This window comes from Amblyraja radiata, chromosome 9 (genome assembly GCF_010909765.2).
Source record: "Amblyraja radiata isolate CabotCenter1 chromosome 9, sAmbRad1.1.pri, whole genome shotgun sequence".
Classification (NCBI taxonomy): Eukaryota; Metazoa; Chordata; class Chondrichthyes; order Rajiformes; family Rajidae; genus Amblyraja; species Amblyraja radiata.
In genome coordinates this window covers 65,615,386-65,634,920 of record NC_045964.1, presented here as the reverse complement: position 1 = coordinate 65,634,920, position 19,535 = coordinate 65,615,386, and the positions used below count along the sequence as shown (strand labels likewise).

The 19,535-nt window shown below is 46.0% G+C and overlaps 1 protein-coding gene across 5 annotated transcripts in view; it reads right to left on the bottom strand.

Annotated features, from left to right (window-relative positions):
- Positions 1–14,427, bottom strand: part of ccdc85c (coiled-coil domain containing 85C) — a 189,401-nt gene extending 174,974 nt beyond the window's left edge. For all 5 annotated transcript variants that reach the window (XM_033027671.1, XM_033027674.1, XM_033027673.1 and 2 more), the window contains exon 1: positions 13,509–14,427. In XM_033027671.1, coding sequence (XP_032883562.1) covers positions 13,509–14,199 — 691 coding nt within the window. In that variant the 5' untranslated portion in view covers positions 14,200–14,427. The remainder of the gene's footprint in view (positions 1–13,508) is intronic.
- Positions 14,428–19,535: the final 5,108 nt, after the last annotated feature.

The window sequence follows — 19,535 nt, the reverse complement described above, 5'->3', positions numbered from 1 at the left end:
GCCTGACCTGCTGAGTTACTGCTGCATTTTGTGTCCACCTGGTTCTTCTTGTCTACTGCACCATTCATTATGGTCATAGAGAGATGCAGCATGTAAATAGGCCCTTTGGCCCATATCCCCAGGGCTCATCTTGTAGCTCAGCTTAATTTAGCTTTACTTTCCCCATAATCCTTGATTCCTTTAAGATCCAGAAATCTATTGATGTGTGTTTTGAATGAACACGACAATTGAGCCTCCACAGGCATCTGGGCTAGAGAATTCAGGCAAAGCTTTCACGCCTTCTGCGTTGAGGTTTCTTCCCACTTCATCAACATGCCCACAAGGATAGATTAGGTGTAACTGGTTTCAGTAAAGTGCATTGACTATTGAAGAGAGTCAAGAGTGTCTCATGTTTAAGAACGAACTGCAGATGCTGGAAAAATCGAAGGTAGACAAAAAAGCTGGAGAAACTCAGCGGGTGAGGCAGCATCTATGGAGTGAAGGAATAGGTGACGTTTCGGTCGAGACCCTTCTTCAGACTGATGTCGGGGGGGGGGGGGAGAAAGAAAGGAAGATGCGGAGACTGTAGGCTGTGGGAGAGCTGGGAAAGGGTGGAAGGAGCTCCCAGCTCTCCCACAGCCTACTGTCTCCGCCTCTTCCTTTCTTTTTCCTGCTGCCTCCCTCCACCCTCCCGACATCAGTCTGAAGAAGGGTCTCGACCTGAAACGTCGCCTATTCCTTCGCTCCATAGATGCTGCCTCACCCACTGAGTTTTTCTCCAGCTTTTTTGTCCACCCAAGAGTGTCTCATTGTCAGTAGGGAGGAACTGCGCATGCTTGCTTACACCGAAGATAGACCCAAAAATGCTGAGGTAACTCAGCAGGACAGGCAGCATCTCTGCAGAGATAGAATGGGTGATGTTTCAGCTAAGACGTCACCATTCCTTCTCTCCAGAGATGTTGCCTGTCCCGCTGAGTTACTCCAGCATTTTGTGTCTATCTTCGATGTTTAATCATCATATGCACAGGGAGATGAACAATGGATTTTCTACTTGCTTGTATCGTTACAGGCACAATAATGCAACACACAACAAAATAAATATACAATAAAACAATTAATTATCAATACTATTGATGCGGCACATCATTGGGTGGCAGTGGTGCAGCAGGTAGAGCTGCTGCTTCAAAGTACCAGAGATGCAGGTTCGATCCTGATCATAGAAAACATAGAAAAATAGGTGCAGGAGTCGGCCATTTTGGCCCTTCGAGCCAGCACCGCCATTCAATATGATCATGGCTGATCATCTAAAATCAGTACCTCGTTCCTGTTTTTTCCCCATATCCCTTGATTCCGTTAGCCCAAAGAGCTAAATCTAACTCTCTATTGAAAACATCCAGTGAATTGGCCTACATGACCTTCTGTGGCAAGGAATTCCACAGATTCACAACTCACTGGATGAAGAGGTTTATCCTCGTCTCAGTCAAAAATGGCCTACCCCTATTCGGGTGCTGTCTGTGTGGAGTTTGCACACCCTCTCTGTGACAACGTGGGTTTCCCGCCCTGGTTTGCTTCCAGCATCTCAAAGACATACAAATTTGAAGGCTAATTGGACTATAAATTGCCCCCCCATATAGAGGGTGTATATAGAGGGTGGGGATGTGGGGAAAAAACAGAACTAGTGTGATCGATGGTCGGCATTGAGTCGTTGGGCCTGTTTCCATGCTGTATCTTTCAATCAATACAAAGTAACCAAACCATAATCGTGCAAGCCAAATGGTGCCGTGCCACATATACAGTCAGTAGTAGTTAGTGCTGAGGTTGCCTTGTGGTTAGACTGTGTCGTGTGGTTCAAGAGGTTGATGCCCTCCACTCTCAATAGCTGCCTATGAACCTGTACCAAAACAAATTGTGGTTGCAGGCTGCAAGCAACCAGTGGCTGGCTGCAAGTGCTAAACCATCTGTGGCAGCTGCTTACCATTACACGAGTCAAGAGTGTTTTATTGCCATATGTCCCAGATAGAACACATATATACACATACACATAAAAACAAACAAACAATCAGTGGAAAAACCATTGCCCCCAAGTCTATGTCCTTAGCACCACGTCCCCCTCCCTTTTCATCTGTGCTTGAATTGCCTCATATTGTGTTTTGAATTGAATTCTGTCTTTAATTTGTGTACTAGTCATGTCTCTACTATTTATTTCATTCCGCTTACATGTTTTTCCTCTACTTGCTAAATTTTTGTAAGGTGTCCTAGAGACTCTTGAAAGGCGCCCATAAATAAAATTTATTATTATTATTATTATGTTTAAGAATGGAACTGCAGATGCTGGAAAATCAAAGGTAGACAAAAATGCTGGAGAAACTCAGCGGGTGAGGCAGCATCTATGGAGCGAAGGAAATAGGCAACGTTTCGGCCCGAAACTTTGCCTATTTCCTTCGCTCCATAGATGCTGCCTCACTCGCTGAGTTTCTCCAGCATTCTCGTCTGCCCCCAAGTCTATGTAGTTCAGAGCTTATTTGGAGGTTGCAGTGTTTACTAGGCTGATGGCAGTAGGGAAGTAGCTGTTCCTGAACCTGGACATTACAGTTTGCAGCCTCCTGTACCTTCTCCCCGATGGCAGGAGTGAAATGGGTGCGTGGCCAGCGTGGTGTAGGTCTCTGATGATGCCGGCTGCCTTTTAGAGGCAACAACTCCTGTAAATCCCTTTGATGGTGGGGAAGTCAGAACCCGTGATGGACTGGGCAGTGTTTTTAAAAAAAAAATATTAAACACATTTTTATTTAAAGAAAGAAATTCAGTGGTAAACTGATCTGTGATGCACAGACTTGGCGAAATGTAAGAGAACGTAACTATAACCTTTGCCTGTGTTTTCTATAGAAACCACACAACCAACAAAACAGATATACAGAGGGTCAAAATGCACATTCACTTCTGTGCCTGCCCAATGCTCTTAATAAGGAAGACAATATCCATGGTAACATAACACAGTATATTCCCATGTGAGGTCCCGCAAAATAGTGTAATCTTTTCACCTACATGCTGTCAATGCTGCAGCTGAAAAGGTCGATCAGAGATTTATCCTACACAATTATAATCAATTGCAATAAAATAAATATTTCCTCTTCAGTGGGCGTCATACTTACTGCAACAGCAACGCCCAAGGAATTCCACGCGGCATGACTAGGCATTGACTAGCAGTAACTGTGGGGCAAAGGTACACAAGTGGAATACCATGTGTAGGAAGGAACTGCAGATGCTGGGTTTAAACTGAAGATAGACACAATAAGCTGGAGTAAGTCAGCGGGGAACAGGCAACATCTCTGGAGAGAAGGAATGGGTGACGTTTCGGGTCGAGAGCCATCTACAGACTTGGCCAGGAACCAGATATTTACAGGAACGGGTGTCACAGTGGTGCAGTAGTAGAGGTGCTGCCTTACAGCGCCAGAGACCAGGGTTCGATCCTGATTACGGGTGCTGTCTGTGCGAAGTTTGTACGTTCTCCCCATAACCTGCGTGGGTTTTCTTCGGGATCTCCGGTTTCCTCCCACATTCCATAGACATACAGTTTTTTGTAGGTTAATTGGCTTTGGTAAAATTGTAAATTGTCCCTAATGTGTGGGATAGTGTTAGTGTGTGGGGGTCGCTGGTCGGCAGGGACTCGATGGGCTGAAGGGCCTGTTTCCGCGCTGAATCTCTAAAATAAACTACAGTAAAGAGCAGCAGATGCTACAATATAAAGTAGGAAGGAACTGCAGATGCTGGGTTAAACTGCAGATAAGACACAAAAAGCTGGAGCAACTCAGCAGGTCAGGCAGCATCTCTGGAGAAAAATAGGTGACGTCATGGATCGAGACCCTTCTTCAGACTGAGAGTCAGGGGATAATGGAAATGTGCGATATATGCGGTGATATACAAGAGATATAGATCAAATGAATGAAAGATATGCAAAAAATAATGATGATCAAGGAAAGGTGGAGCCCACAATAGTTCATTGTTGGCTGTGGGCTAGGTTTATAACAAGTTATATACAGACAGTGAAACTCAACAGGACAACAGTGAAACAAGAAAGGTCTCGACCCAAAACTTCACTGTTCTTTTCCTCCACAGATGCTGCCTGACCTGCTGAGTTCTTCCAGCTTTTTTGCCTCTGGCTTAAACCACCAACATAAGGTCATAAGTGCTAGAATCAGGCCATTCGGCCCATAAAGTCTCCGCCATTCAATCATGCCTGATCTAACTAAGGCAGCAACTGTGCCACCGTGCCCCCATCTTAATGCAAGCCCCCACTCCTGCCCACATATCAAGTGTCGGTGGATACTGTGGTTTGTCGAATGCTGTGTCTTTCCACTGTCTGTGTTGAGAGTCTCTAAAGTCCCGACACATGGACAAGTACAGTACAATTTCCCTGCTAATCCCATTCTCCTGTCTTCTCCCCGCAACCCCTGACAACTGTACTAATCTAGAATCTATTTATCTGCCTTAAAAATATCCACTGACTTGACCTCCACAGCCTTCTGTGGCAATGAATTCCACAGATTCACCACCCTCTGACTAAAGCCCACCTGCAGTTCTGTCCTACACAATGACTATGTAGTCCCTTTCCCAATTAAAAACATTGTTGTTTACTGAGCAGCACGTTCTTGAGGCTTCCAAACCTGGCATTGTTCTATCCTCACTCCCAACTAATCAGGATTAAATGTATCCAGTAATCACCAGGTTTGATTGTCACTGCGTATTAACACAAGTCTTCAGGAACAAAGGCACTGGTGACCTATTTCAAATGAAGGAGTTTCATACTGATTTGCACATTAATAACACATCGGCGCGTTGAGCATATGGCCCTGCGTCTATTCCTGAAGCTGTATGGCCACTCTCCTTGTGAGTCATGGCGGCGAGGGTGATTCCAGCAGAAAGAGAGGAGGCGGAGGGAGAGGAGGGAAGCAGAGTGCGGGGCACGGAAGGGTAGCAACATCGATAGGCTTCCTCAATGCACTGGATATCACCTGTAACAGTGCTGTGTAGATGCGATGACCCATCCTGACACAAACAAATCATCAGTTTAAGTTCAGTTTATGGTCACATGCACCGCGAGAAACAGCGGAAAGATTATACATGATTACAATCAAACCATTCACAGATGCATGATAAGGGTGCAAGGTAAAGCCAGTAAAGTCCGATCAAAGATAGCCCAACAGTAGGTCAGGATTGCGTTCTAGTTGTTGGTAGGATGGTTCAGTTGCCTGATAACTGATGGGAAGAAAGTATCCCTGAATCTGGAGCAAGCCAGTGATTAAATCACCACCAATTTTCCAGAAGCCTTAACTCCAGTGCCTTTGTGGATTATCCGTTTTGCCGGGCTAACAGAGGTCACGGCCTCTGAGAGGAGTGCAACAGTACCAGATCGGTTCGCCCAGGGGCCGAGATGCTGGCCCGCAAACTAAGCTCAGCAGTCGGCTGTAGGAACGGATCTGCCGGCTCCAACCGGGCCACAGTTTCAAAGCCCTAGCCACAAGCAGGCAAATCCCACCCGCCGATCGGTCACGGAAGTCCCGATGAGGTAGAGATCGGCTGCTTCACCCAGCCTAGATGCCACATTTTTGGGGGGGGGGGGGGGGGGGGGTGGGACATCCGAGGCGGAGGGGATACGAGTGCACTCTTGGAATTTTACCTGAATTTAAGGAGGTGCCAGACCACTAGTTGCCGGAAAATCAGTGGTGGACCGGTACTGGTGGAAAAGAGTGCAGGAAATGGATGACTCACATTTCCTCTTTAGTTCCTTCAAATGACACAATACTGTAAATAGGACATGGAAGACCTTTCGAATTCAGTGCATCACACATCAAACACAGAAGACCTTTAAATGCAAACATTCTAAAACCCACCTTTTAAACACCATTTACAAAACGCTGGTGTTTCAGTGAGAGGAGGACAAGGTGTTTGTGTTCACCTGCTGCAGGTGCATCACAAGGTCAAAGAGCGCTAATGGATTCCAACAGGTGAACAGCGAGACTTTCCACTTGCTTATCATCCAAATTCCTGCTCCAAACTTGACTGACCGCATTCCTCCCGCTTGCATTCTTAAAATCTTTCTTTCAGTAAGTAAATGATGTCATCCGTGAAGCAAACTGCTTGCATGAAATCGAGCAAAATATGCAGTGACCCCTTTCTGACACGGGTTCCTCCTCAACGTTTCCAGGCCCAGAACCTCAGCTGCCCTGAGTTCCTCCAGCACTTTGTGTGTTTTATCCTAAAGAAGATGATCAAAACTAATTTCGTGAAACACCTGCGCAGTTGACTAAATACACAAAGATCAGTTTGGTGTGATGATTGGCAAAGGAAAATTTATCATTTATTTTCCCCCTTTTGGTTGAATTCTTTCTTTGCCTACCCTCCCCCTAAAATGTCCCTAATTTGACCTCCCTCCTTAATGCAAGTCTCACTCCTGCCCCCACAGCCCCTTAGAATTCCAAACCCCGTATTTGTATGAAAATACAGAAGGTTTGTCCCTCTTTCACCAGTTTTTCTTTGCTAAGAATGTCCCTCAGGATCAAGGATGATTAGTTTCCACTTTGGATGCATGGACGAGTGCAATGTAGGAGATGCATGCTCTTCCACACCTGAAGCAAGTTTATGGGTTAGTTTAGTTTGGAGATACAGCGTGGAAACAGGCCCTTCGGCCCACTGAGTCCAAGCCCGACCAACAATCCCCACACACTACCCTACACACACTAGTGACAAATTATAATTTTACCAAGACAATTAGCTCCAAACCTGTACGTCTTTGGAGTGTGGGAGGAAACCAAAGACCCAGGAGAAAACCCAGGTAGGTCATGGGGAGAACGTACAAACTCCGTACAGACAGCATCTGTAGTCAGGATCAAACCCAGGTGTTTGGCGCTGTAAAGCAGCAACTGTTCCACCGTGCCTCCACGATAATGCAAGCACCCACACATCGGGTGTTGGTGGATGCTGTGGTTTGTCGAATGCTGTGCTCTTTCCACTGTCTATGCTGAGCGTCTCTAAAGTCCCGACACACGGACGAATACGATACGATAGAACTTTATTTATCCCAGGAGGGAAATTGGTCCGCCAACAGTCGTAGACCACGACAAGATACATGAAATTAAAGTCCAGGATTGGGGATGTGCAAAGATTGGGGGGGGGGGGGGGGGGGGGGGGGGGGGGGGGGTGGGGAGTCAGTCTATCCCACAACAAGAGGAGGAGCTGTACAGTGTGATAGCCACAGGGAAGAAGGATCTCCTGTGGCATTCTGTGCTGCATCTGGTAATGATGGAACCAGTCGGTTGCTAAAGGTGCTCCTCGGGTTGACCAGGTATGCTACGAGCATCCTACTCTCGTCCCAAATGCTACTTTACTTTGAACGGCCATGAGCCAGCAATTACCAAGTCAGCAGCAATTTTCCCCAAGAAGACACGGGGCTGCACCCATGTTCCCGTCTATCTCTACCTAGATCTACGTCTAGATTTTCTAAACCAATAGCCTTTCATACAAATACTCTGTTTTATTGGGTTTTAACCCAACTCTCTTTTAAGTCCAAGATAGAAACAAAATGCTGGAGTAACTCAGCGAGACAGGCAGCATCTCTGGAGAGAAGGAATGGGTGACGTTTCTGGGTTGAGCCCTTCTTCGACCCGAAACGTCACCCATTCCTTCTCTCCAGCGATGCTGCCTGTCCCACCGAGTTACTCCAGCATTTTGGGTCTATCTTCGGTGTAAAAAAGCTATTGCAGTTCCTCCCTACTCCCTAATCAAACAAGCATATCAGTGAGGGTTACATCAAACACTGGAGCTTAGAAAGGACCCGTCATTTCTGAGGAGGATCATAGCTGTAAAATTAAATATGTTTCTTTGGCCAATACACTGGGTACTTGAATATGCTCAGTGTAATCCTCGGATAAACAGCATAGATTAGAAAAAAACTAGTTGATATAATCAGAGTGCAGCTTTTGTGCATGGATAACAGTTTCAAGAATAACATGTCAATGCAGCTAAACAGGTTGATATAATCAGTGCAGCTTTTTTGCATGGATAACATTAATCCTTCATCAAAGGAGACAAACACCTTTATTTTAACACCGCCTTTTCAAATACGTCAGGTTATCTCAAAGTGTTTTACAACCAATGAGGCATTCATTGCCAAGAGTAAAGTGTTAATAATATTACATATTTACACATATCTGACACAAGTCTTCAGAAATTGAAAATGATAATGTTGCTTAGAGTCATAGAATAATACAGCGTGGAAACAGGCCCTTCGGCCCAACTTGCCCACATTGGGCAACATGTGTGTCCCAGCTACACTGGTCCCACCTGCCCGTGTTTGGTCCATATCCCTGCAAACATGTCCTATCCATGTGCCTGTCTAACTGTTTCTTAAACGTTGGGATGATCCCAACCACAACTACCGTACTTCCTCTGGCAGCTTGTTCCATACACCCACCGCCCTTTGTGTGAAAAAGTTACTCCTCAGGTTCCTATTAAATCTTTTCCCTATGTCCTCTGGCCCTCGATTCACCTACTCTGGGCAAGAGATTCTGCTTTGACTCTGTTTTGGAGGATCATGTAAACAAAATCAAATCATCTAAACTTTAGAATTAGTTTTAAGTAAATGAATACGACCTTAAATTGATTCAACGCCAAAGTTGGCAACTTCCACATTAATAAATAAACCATCACGACAGTTAATCGACAGCAATTTCATTCAAGCTCGTCCCTCATTTAAAGTGGGAACGTTAGAAATCTTGTGAAATACATGGTGATATTTGACCCTCAAAATACTTTTTGGAATAGGAATCAGCAGTAGTTATTAAGGTTAACAAATGCTCCATTGATAGAGGAGCTCAATAAAATATTCATTTCAGATTCCGTGAAAGCACAAATTTATCTTCCGCAGACGGACTTTGAGAATGATTATCAAGTCTATAGCAAACCTAGAAACAGGGGACATAGCCTCAATAGAGAGAGGTTAGCTACTTAGGGTCGAGAACAGGAGAATTCAGCAAAATAATTAATGTTTTATTTATAATTTATATTTCAGGATCTCGGCAATACCAGCAAGGCCAACGTTTCTTCCCTCTCCCTAATGCCTTTGAGAAAGGGCGGCACGGTGGCGCACTTACAGCGCCAGAGACTCCGGTTCTATCATGACTACGGGTGCTGGTCTGTACGGAGTTTGCACGTTCTCCCCGTGACCTGCGTGGGTTTTCTCGGAGAACTTCGGTTTCCTCCAACACTTCAAAGAAGTACCGGTTTGGTGTAAAATGTAAAATTGTCCCTCGTGTGTGTAGGGTAGTGTTAATGTGCGAGGATCGCTGGTTGGTGCGGACTCTGTTTCCACGCTATATCTCTAAACTAAACTGTGAACAGGCTTCTTGAACTGCTGAAGTTCTGCCGCAGAAAGTATTGCAACAGTGCTGTTTGGTGGAGCATTGGAGATTATAGACTCACAAACAATGAATATACCTGCAATATACTTCCAAATCAGTATGGTGTGTGACGAGACGGGAATCATGGATTTGGTCATTTTATTATGCATCTTTTAAACATCATGATTGGTAGAAGTGGGTGCAGTTACGACATTTAAAAGATACTTGGACAGGTGAACAGTTTGCTTTAGAGGTACAGCATGAAAACGGGCTCACCGAGTCCACACCAACCATTGATCACCCCTTCACACTAGTTCCATGTTAGCCCACTTTCTCATCCATCCCGTACACACCAGAGACAATTTACAGAAGGTTGATTAACCTACAAGCCCGCACGTTGCAGGGACGAGGGAGGAAACCGGAGCACCCGGAGGGAACCTGGAAGGGGAATATGCAAACTCCACACGGACAGCACCCAAAGTCAGAATCGAACCGGGGCCTCTGGCGCAGCGAGGCAGCAACTCTACCAGCTGCGGCACAGTTTCCTTGAACCCTGAGGATTCCATGCTCCTCCTGCACCTTCAAAGATCGAAACTGATACAAACCTGGTTCGTATCAACTGGTGACACTCTCGACATTCCATTTATTATCGAAGCCATCGCAAACTTAAAAAAAAAAAAGAGTAAATACTTCTCATGCCTGGAAACCACTTATAATTCCATTCCATTCCTCCAAAGACAGATCTCCAACTGCCAGCATAAATCATGACATGCATCAGTGAAATAACTGAGAAACTGCAGCCAGCTATCTCCACAGCCTAAACCAAACTGGCTAATTGTACGTGGTGTCAGATGTGATATTCTGCACATTTTGAATGTTATTTGGATAATTGTTTGCAGCACTCTCTTATCTAAAATATACACAAACTGCAGGGATATGAATATCATGCTTATAGCTCTTAAAGCCATGCATACTGCTCTTAAATTCCAGTTGTTCTAACACTAAATTACTTTTACATAGTCATCAGATAATGGCACTGAAAATGTCAGATTGTGAATAATGCCACAAAGATTTGAAATGTGGGGTAATATGCAATAATCCACTGTTAAGGCAAAATGTGATATTATAGCACAAACAAATATGGAATTATTCTTGATTCATAAGTTTTGCTCGCCAAGGCCATTTCTGAAATTGTTCTGGTGAAAGTTTAGTTTAGTCTAGTTTAGAGATACTGCGCTGTAACAGGCCCTTCGGCCACTGAGTGGGTGCCAACCAATGATCCCGCATACTAGCATTATCCTACATACTGGGGACAATTTACAATTCTAACTGAAGCCAATTAACCTACAAACCTGCATGTCTTTGGACTGCGGGAGGTAACTGGAGCTCCTGCAGAAAACCCACAAGGTCATGGGGAGAATGTACAAACTCTGTACAGGCAAGACATGTAGTCAGGGTCGAACCCAGGTCTATAAGGCAGCAACTCAACTGCTGCACCACTGTGCTGCCCAAAGCTTCTGTATTGGGCACTGTTAACTCTAATGCACAGTACCTCTGAGAAGTAAGTCTACTTAATTTTACAGAATCGGTACAATTACATTTTATGATGAAAATTAGTTATTTAATGCAGGGAAGGAACAAAACAATTCAATAAAAATAAGATATCTAAGAAGCCGAAGAAAGAACTGCAGATGCTGAAAAAAAATCGAAGGTAGACAAAAATGCTGGAGGAACTCAGCGGGTGAGGCAGCATCTATGGAGAGAAGGAGGCAGCATCTATGGAGAATAGGTGACGTTTCGGGTAGAGACCCTTCTTCAAGTTCACGTTCAAGTGAGTTTATTGTCTCGAGACCCTTCTTCTCGACCCGAAACGTCGCCTATTCCTTCTCTCCATAGATGCTGCCTCACCCGCTGAGTTCCTCCAGCATTTTTGTCTACCTTATCTGTTCTGCCTTGTTTTTTTTTCAGATGTCAAAATATCTATTATGAGTTTTCAGAATTTGAATCAACAGCAAGTTGGCCCATTATTAGGAATTGCAGAATGTGATTAAGCTGTACAGATATAAACATGGTCTTAATATAAAATAGAAAATGTCATTTTTTGTAAAGCCAGCAAAGTCTGATCAAGGATAGTCCGAGGGTCACCAATGAGGTAGATAGTAGTTAGCAACCAGACACAGTTGTAAACTACTATCTACTTCATTGGTGACCCTTGGACTATCCTTGATCAGACTTTGCTGCCTTCACCTTGCACTAAATGTTATTCCCTTATCATGCATCTATACACAAAATGGATCAATTGTAATCAAGTATTGTCTTTCCGCTGACTGGATAGTGGGCAACAAAAGCTTTTCACTGTACCTCAGTACACGTGACAATAAAATAAACTGAGTATAGTTTATGGGACAATATGACTATCAAAGAAGAGATTACTGGGAATATTTTTTTTTTGCTGGTGGATGGAAAAAATATAGAATGTATTGGTTGGAAAAGTTCCACTACCTTGTACTCATTTCGGATATTTCCCTGTTTAAAGTAACCTTGAGCAGGAAAGAGACAGGGAAAACTCAACAATTACGTTACAATCAGTATTTATACAGCTTGAGAAAACAAATGGTGTAGAAATTAATATAAAAACATTAAATGCTGATAAGGCACAGGTCAGATAGCAAGAACAACAGAAACGCAGTTAACATTTCATTCAGGGCAAGTGTATCATTGCTGCTGTTTCTCTTGCCACAGGTGGTGTCTGACCTAGGTATTTCTAGTCTTTAATGGCTTAATTTGATTCACAATTGAATTTAGTTTAGAGGACATTTTTTCTTTCAGAAAAGGAAATCGTGAAATCAATTATAATATATAATTCATTATAAATTAATTATAATCCAAGTTACTGGATAACTTCGAAACAAAAACAGAAATGGTAAAAATACTCATGGAAGCGGCAAGCATAGTTTGAGTTCTCCCAAAATTGCATTTACTAGTTGTCTCGCCACAGAATCTGCCTGGCCGACTGATTGCTGCAGGTCCCTCAAATCTCTTGCCTTGAGCTCACCCACCTCAACATTAGTCTCCGTTTTTGCTCTGCTTAACCTGCCGTTCAATAGATTGGAAGTCTCTCTTGATAGAGAGTCACCCACGCACAGAAACAAAGAGCCAGAGGCCATTGAAGACAATCAAGTATCTCTCATAGTCATAGAGTGATACAGCGTGGAAACAGGCCCTTCGGCCCAACTTGCCCACACCGGCCAACATGTCCCCAGCTACACTAGTCCCACTTGGCCGCGTTTGGTCCATATCCCTTCAAACCTGTCCTATCCATGTACCCGTCTAACTGTTTCTTAAACGTCGGGATAGTCCCTGCCTCAACTACCTCCTCTGGGAACTTGTTCCATACACCCAGCACCCTTTGTGTGAAATATGTATAGAATTATCTGATTTGATAGGACAGATGAAGCTTTTTAATTGTACTTCGGTATGTATGACAATAATAAAACTAAACCACCCTTTGTGTGAAAAAGTTACCCCTCGGATTCCTATTAAATCCTTTCCCCCTTCACCTCAACAAAGAGAGTCACACACACTGAAACATGAAGAGTCTTGGCCCATCGAAGACAATCAAGTGCCTATCTTCGACTTAAAGCACATCTGCAGTTCCTTCCTACACAATCAAGTAGAAACATAGAAAAATAGGTGCAGGAGTAGGCCATTCAGCCCTTCGAGCCAGCACCGCCATTCATTATGATCATGGCTGATCATCTAAAATCAGTGCCCCGTTCCTGCTTTCTCCCCATAGCCCGAAGAGCTAAATCTATCCAGTCAATTGGCCTCCACTGCCTTCTGTGGCAGAGACTTCCACAGATTCACAGCTCTCTGGGTGAAAAAGTTTTTCCTCATCTCAGTCCTAAATGGCCTTCCCCTTCTTCTTAAACTGTGACCCCTGGCTCTGGACTGCCCCAACATCGGGACCATTTTTCCCGCATGCAGCCTGTCCAATCCTTTAAGAATTGTATATGTCTCTATAAGATCCCATCTCATCCAGTGAATACAAGCCCAGTATCTCTCCTTCCCAATCCCAAATTGTTGACCAAACCAAATGCAAGGGAAGGGATTGGAGGGGAAAAGGGAAAGACTCACCATTCAGCCCGTTGGGGATGCTCCTGTGGTGATGTGGTGGAACCGTGAGGTCGTCGCTTGAGCTCTTGAGCGGAGGAGCCGGCTTGTCGGCCGCTCTGGGCTGGTGGTGGTGGTCGGGGCTGCCGGCGCTGGAGGTGCTGCTGCCGTCGCCCAAGTCTCTGGGGCCGGAGCCGCCGTTGAGGTTGCTCAGGCTAGTCTGGCTGTCGATGGAGCTACGGCTGCCCGCCCCGCTGCGCTCCTCGTCCAGCATCAGGGCGATCTCCTTCAGCTCCAGGTTGTCGCCCAGCAGTGCGTCCTGCCTGCTCTCCAGCTCGCCCAGCTTCTGCTGGTAGCCCCCGACCTCCCTCCACAGCAACCCGGCGGCGAAGCGGCCGAACCTCTGCCACTCCCGGCACAACTTCTTGCCCTTCTGCCTGTCGTCGTCCAGGAAGCAGCAGAGTTCCCGCAGCTCGGAGTTGTCGTCCTGCAGCCGTTGGTTGACGTCCTTCAGACCTCGGATCTCCTGCAGGTGAAGCTGCAGCCGCCGGTTCACCTCCTTCATCAGGTTCCCGTGTTCCAGCATCAGGCTCATCCTCTCCGCCTCTGTCCGCCGGAGCCTCCTCACCAGCTCCACTTTCCCCCATTTCACCAGCTCCTCGTCCGCTATCTTCGACAAGTCTTCCTTGGACCCATCCGGAGAATTTTTAGCCATCTCCTTCCTGTATGTGTGTGTGTGTGTGTGTAGACAAATCGTCCACCTCGCCTTTGCAACGAGCTCTCCGCTGCGAGTCCTGTGCAGTCGCTTTGATTCTACCTCGCCTTCCGATTCACCTCCTAATGCTGGATTGCAGCCAACTCATCTTGCCTTGGTCGGTGTAGTCGTCTCCGTCTACCCCCCACCGGTGTCTCTCTCCCTCTCTCTCCCCCCCCCCCCCCCCCCCCCCCCTTCCTTAGAAGCGAGGGAGGTGCAGCCAAGAAGAGATAGATAGAAAGAGAGAGGAGAGAGAGAGCGCAGGGAAGAGATATTAAAATATTAAAAACAACTCTCCCGTCTGAAGAGGATTCCCAGTCGGCAAGGAAGGGAGATGAAATTAAATAAAAACCCTCTGCCTGTCGTTGAAGAGAAATTATAATCCCACACAACTGGTCAGCTGTGACGGCGAGCAGCTCGTTGCTCCGGGCAGAGGAGGAGCAGCAGAGAGGGTTCAACAGTCCCCACCGTCCCGGCTTCACCGCACTGCACGGTCGGCGGAGTCTCCGCGTTCAAAGACAGCGCCAGGCAACTGCAAAGTGCAACTAGTTTCCTGAAATCGATACTCGCAACAAAAGAACTTCAGCCTCTCTCTCTCTCTCACACTCACACACTAGCCCTCCTCCCCGCCAGTGAATGCAACGCCTCTCGCCCGACAGTCGTGTCACTCGCTAGGCGGCGACCAATCCAAGTGAAGGCAAACAGAATTAAAGGCAGGTAGTAGTGAAAGAGATTTGAACAGCACAACGATTCTGCCTCTCTCCCCCTGTCTCTCTCTCTCTCCCCCTGTCTCTCTCTCTCTCTGTCTCTCCCTGTCTCTCTCTCTCTCTCCCTGTCTCTCTCTCTCTCTCCCTGTCTCTCTCTCTCTCCCTGTCTATCTCTCTCCCCCTGTCTATCTCTCTTTCCCTGTCTATCTCTCTCTCCCTGTCTATCTCCCTTCCTTCCTTCCTCGCACACACACAATGGGATGGGCTCTCTTACACACGCTGGGATTTACTGCGTGGGACATGACTAACACCCAAGTCAACTATTTATTTATCTCGCGTTAACTATTTCGCAACCCATCCTACCGGGAAACAGTAAATAGACACAAAATGCTGCAGTAACTCAGCGGGACAGGCAGCGTCTCTCGAGAGAAGGAATGGGCGACGTTTCGGATCGAGACCCTTCTTCAGAAGAAGTCGCCTGAAGTCTGAAGAAGGGTCTCGACCCGAAATGTCACCTATTCCTTCTCTCCAGAGATGCTGCCTGTCCCGCCGAGTTACCCCAGCATTTTGAGTCTCTTTGGTGTAAACCAGCATCTGTTGTTCCTTCCAATATATAAGGATAAGGACATTTATATTCAGGGAACGAGGAATATGAATTATGTGCAGGCAGATAAGACTTGGTCTTGGCAGCATGATCGGCACAGACATTATGGGCCGAATGGCCTGTTCCCGTGCTGTACTCTTTTATGTGTCCCGTCTTCTATGTGTACCGAGGTACAGTGAAAAAGGAAGACACGAAATAGTGTAATAACTCAGCGGATCAGGCAGTATCTCTGCGGGACATGGAAAGGAGACGTTTCGGGTCGTGACTCTAGGTGCAGTGAAAAGCTTTGTTCTGCTATTCATTTAAAATTAGATAATATTATACAGAATAACGATCACGCCAAAGTCGAATACAGTAGACGGAGCAAAGGGGGAGAGATACAGAGTACTGGATTGTATTCTCGATTGTACTCGGCATTGTAGCGCATCAGTTCTAGAAATTAAAACGGCATTGTCCGCAATGGGCCAGAGGTGAATCGGAGTGTACCCTGGCTTATGAAAGGGCGTCTGATGACAAAGCAGATGAAATTGCAACTTTTCTGTCGAAAACGGATTGAAATATAGAGTGCGAAGAGAGGGGCAGGACAGGGCAGAATTCAGATTTATCTCAAGGGAAGACGAGGAGGAATTGTGATCATTTGGAGATTAATATTGCAGACTCGGGGCAATTTACAGAGGCCAATTATCTGAAGGATCCCGTCCCGAAACCTCACCTGTCCATGTTCTCCAAGGATGCTGACTGTGCCGCGGAGTTACTCCAGCACTTTGTGTCTTTTGTTTTTGTAAACCAGCATCTGCAGATCCTTGTTTCTCTAAACTGCATGCCCGCACGTCTTTGGGGGGCGTGGAAGGAAACCTGAGCACCCGGAGGAAACCCACGCGGTCACAGGGAGAACGTGCAAACTCCACGCACGCAGACAGCACCCGAGGTCAGGAACGAACCCGGGTCTCTGGCGCTGTGAGGCAGCAAGCAGCTCGACCAGCTGCCGCCCCGGTCACCTGGTCTATGCCTGACAGAGGGAGGGCGGAACAGGCCCGAGGTCAGTCGCTCTTTGTTGATGGGCTCCCTCTTCTCTTGATGGTCGCGACTGCTGTTCTTTCCTTCCAAGGTCCACCCTGTCCCGGAGCGACATGAAAGGAAGTGTTAAGGAATGATATTCCAAATGTGACTCCGTTTGTGAAACCAGACTCAGGTGCACCTGTTTAACGAAATACCGCAGATCATTTGCCTCTTGCTGTGTCTGTGTGCAGTGATCTGGGCCTCTTGTTGTCCTCCTGCACGGTGATAGCTGGGATTACTGAATGAAATCAGTGCCGCCGCGAACCTGTCTCCCAACAAAGTGGAATTAATGTCCCTTATGTTTGGGGACAGGGGGAGTTATTTATAGTCCATCCGTGACACATGCTCGACCCTGCACGATTTTTAATTGAACAAGTTGGGATTTGATTCCCCAGCTATTTAAACCATCTCGCTTCTCCAACGAGAAAGCTCCAGAGTACTTCTTTAGTGTGTCAATGATTTCGCGTAAATTGGTTAAAATTGTGCGTTATTTAATTTATCTCTGAAGAAGGGGTTCGGCCCGAAACGTTGCCTATTTCCTTCGCTCCATAGATGCTGCTGCACCCGCTGAGTTTCTCCAGCATTTTTGTCTACCTACCATTTAATTTATCTTAATGTATTTCGTGTAATGCCACAATATAGGACACATGAGAAGCAACAAATGACGCGGTTGCTTAATTTAGAAAGAAAAAAAACCCCCCATCCTTATCTGTGTCAGTGCGGGACAGCAAACTGTCCAACTTGCCAAAATGTCAGTTTGAAAGGATAACGTGATAAAGTTACTTTAACAAACAGCTGATAGGCTGCACTTAAAAGCTGCAACCGAAGACTGGAAGTTGTCAGCCTTGACATCGGGAGTTCACTCGTTTGATGTAGTATCGGCAAAGATTGCTGCAAAATGTTTCATTATCCCCGAATGGGCTAAATGGGTTTATTTCTGCCACTTGCCTCACTGTCATCCTTCACTTTCCTCGGCATTTCTCCAGCTATTGATTTGTTGACAGCTTTGTTGCGGTTCCCCACCAGCAGAGTAGTGTTTTTGAGCCCTCCCGCACACCAGATCCGCCATTCAATTGGACCTTTTAACTCAATGCCACTTTCCCGCACTAACTCCAAATCCATTCATTGATTCCCTTGACATTTTTTGGACTCTTTTGACTGGACTTTGGACTTTTTGTTTTGTAAATGATGCCAAATTATGGCGACGCACGCACGTGTGATCTATGCAAAAATAATTTCTCTGTGTTTAGTTTAGTTTACAGATACAGCGCGGAAACAGGCCCTTCGGCCCACCGAGTCCGCACCGACCAGCGATCCCTGCACACTAATGCTATCCTACACACACTGGGGACAATTTACATTTTATACCAAGCCAATTAACCTACAAACCTGTACGTCTTATTGAGTGTGGGAGGAAACCGAAGATCTCGGAGAAAACCCACGCAGGTCACGGGGAGAATGTGCAAACTCCATACAGACAGCACCGGTAGTCGGGATCGAACCCGGGTCTCGTGCGTTGTGGCCATTTGTTCGGGCGACTACAGGCGATAGCCGCAAAATTTTCAACTTTTCAAAATGTTGAACATTTTTCGGCGACAGTGGCGACAATTTTTGTTGTGGTAGGTTGTCGCCAGGTGTCGTAGGTGAATTCCATTACAACTAGTCCCTGGCAGTCGCCTAAAGAGTTGCCTAAGTGGGACAGGCCCTTAAGTGGGACAGGCCCAGTATAGGCAGCAACTCTACCGCAGCACCACTGTGCCACCCACATACAGTGCACACGTGCCAATAAAGCTTCATCGAACCACTCAGCCAAAGAAAATCTACTGATTCTATCTTGAGTGAGCCTCCATGGCCCAATTAGTTAGAACATTCCAAACTCACAGTACCTTTTGGATAAAGAAATACCTCCTCTTCTTAGTCCTGTAGACATGTCTGAAGAAGGGTCCCGACCCGAAACGTTATCTGCCTATTCCCACCAGAGGTGCTGGCTGAGCCATTGCGTTCCACCAGTACTTTGAGCTTCGCTGCAGTCAAGTCTATTTGTTTCAGAGGTTAAAAAAAAGAACACTTTGAAAATACACAGTGGGTCAATCAGCATCTGTGGAGAGAGAAACAAAGTTAATGTTGAAAATCAATAATCTTTCTTCAGTCACATTATGACTCATTGCTGATGGGCAAACTGGTTCATGGTTCAAGGATTTGAAGTGTCAAGAGTGTTTAAAGGGCCTGTCCCACATGGGCGTCATTTGCGCGTCATTTACGTGACATCATTTACGCGTCACGACGCACGACGCGTGTGTCGCAAGGCACACGTGGTGTGCGCATGGTGCGCATTACGCACGCATGGTGCGTGGTGACATAGGCAGTGACGTAAGCCCCAGGATTTTGTGATGTACAAAATCTTTGCACGCCATCTGCGTGACGTGCAAATGACGCCTAAGTGGGACAGGCCCATAACTGTTCCTATGTACTGAAATGGAACAATGAAATTCTTACTTGCAGCAGCATAACAGGTCTGTACAAAGAGGTAACGTTATCAACAAACAAAAAGCAGTTAAATAAGTAAAAATGAATTTTAGTACAAAGTAAAACTAAAGTCCAAAGACTCTAGCGACACAAAGACAATTCGCAGTTCGAAGTTTAGTTGGCGTTTGTGGTTTTCAACAGCCTGATATTTGTTGGGAAGAAGCTGTTCCTAAACCTAGAGGTCACGATTTGTAGACTTTGTATACCTTCTTCCCAAAGGCAGGAGTTAAATGAGAGTGTGGCCAGGCGTCGATGATTGTGGCTGCCATTTTACAGCCACGCCTCCCATAGATCCCTTCAATGGTTGAGAGGTCAGTACCCCTGATGGATTGGGCAGTGTCCACCACATTTTGTAATCTCCTTTGTTCCCGGGTGTTCGAGTTGTCGAAGCAGGCCATTCA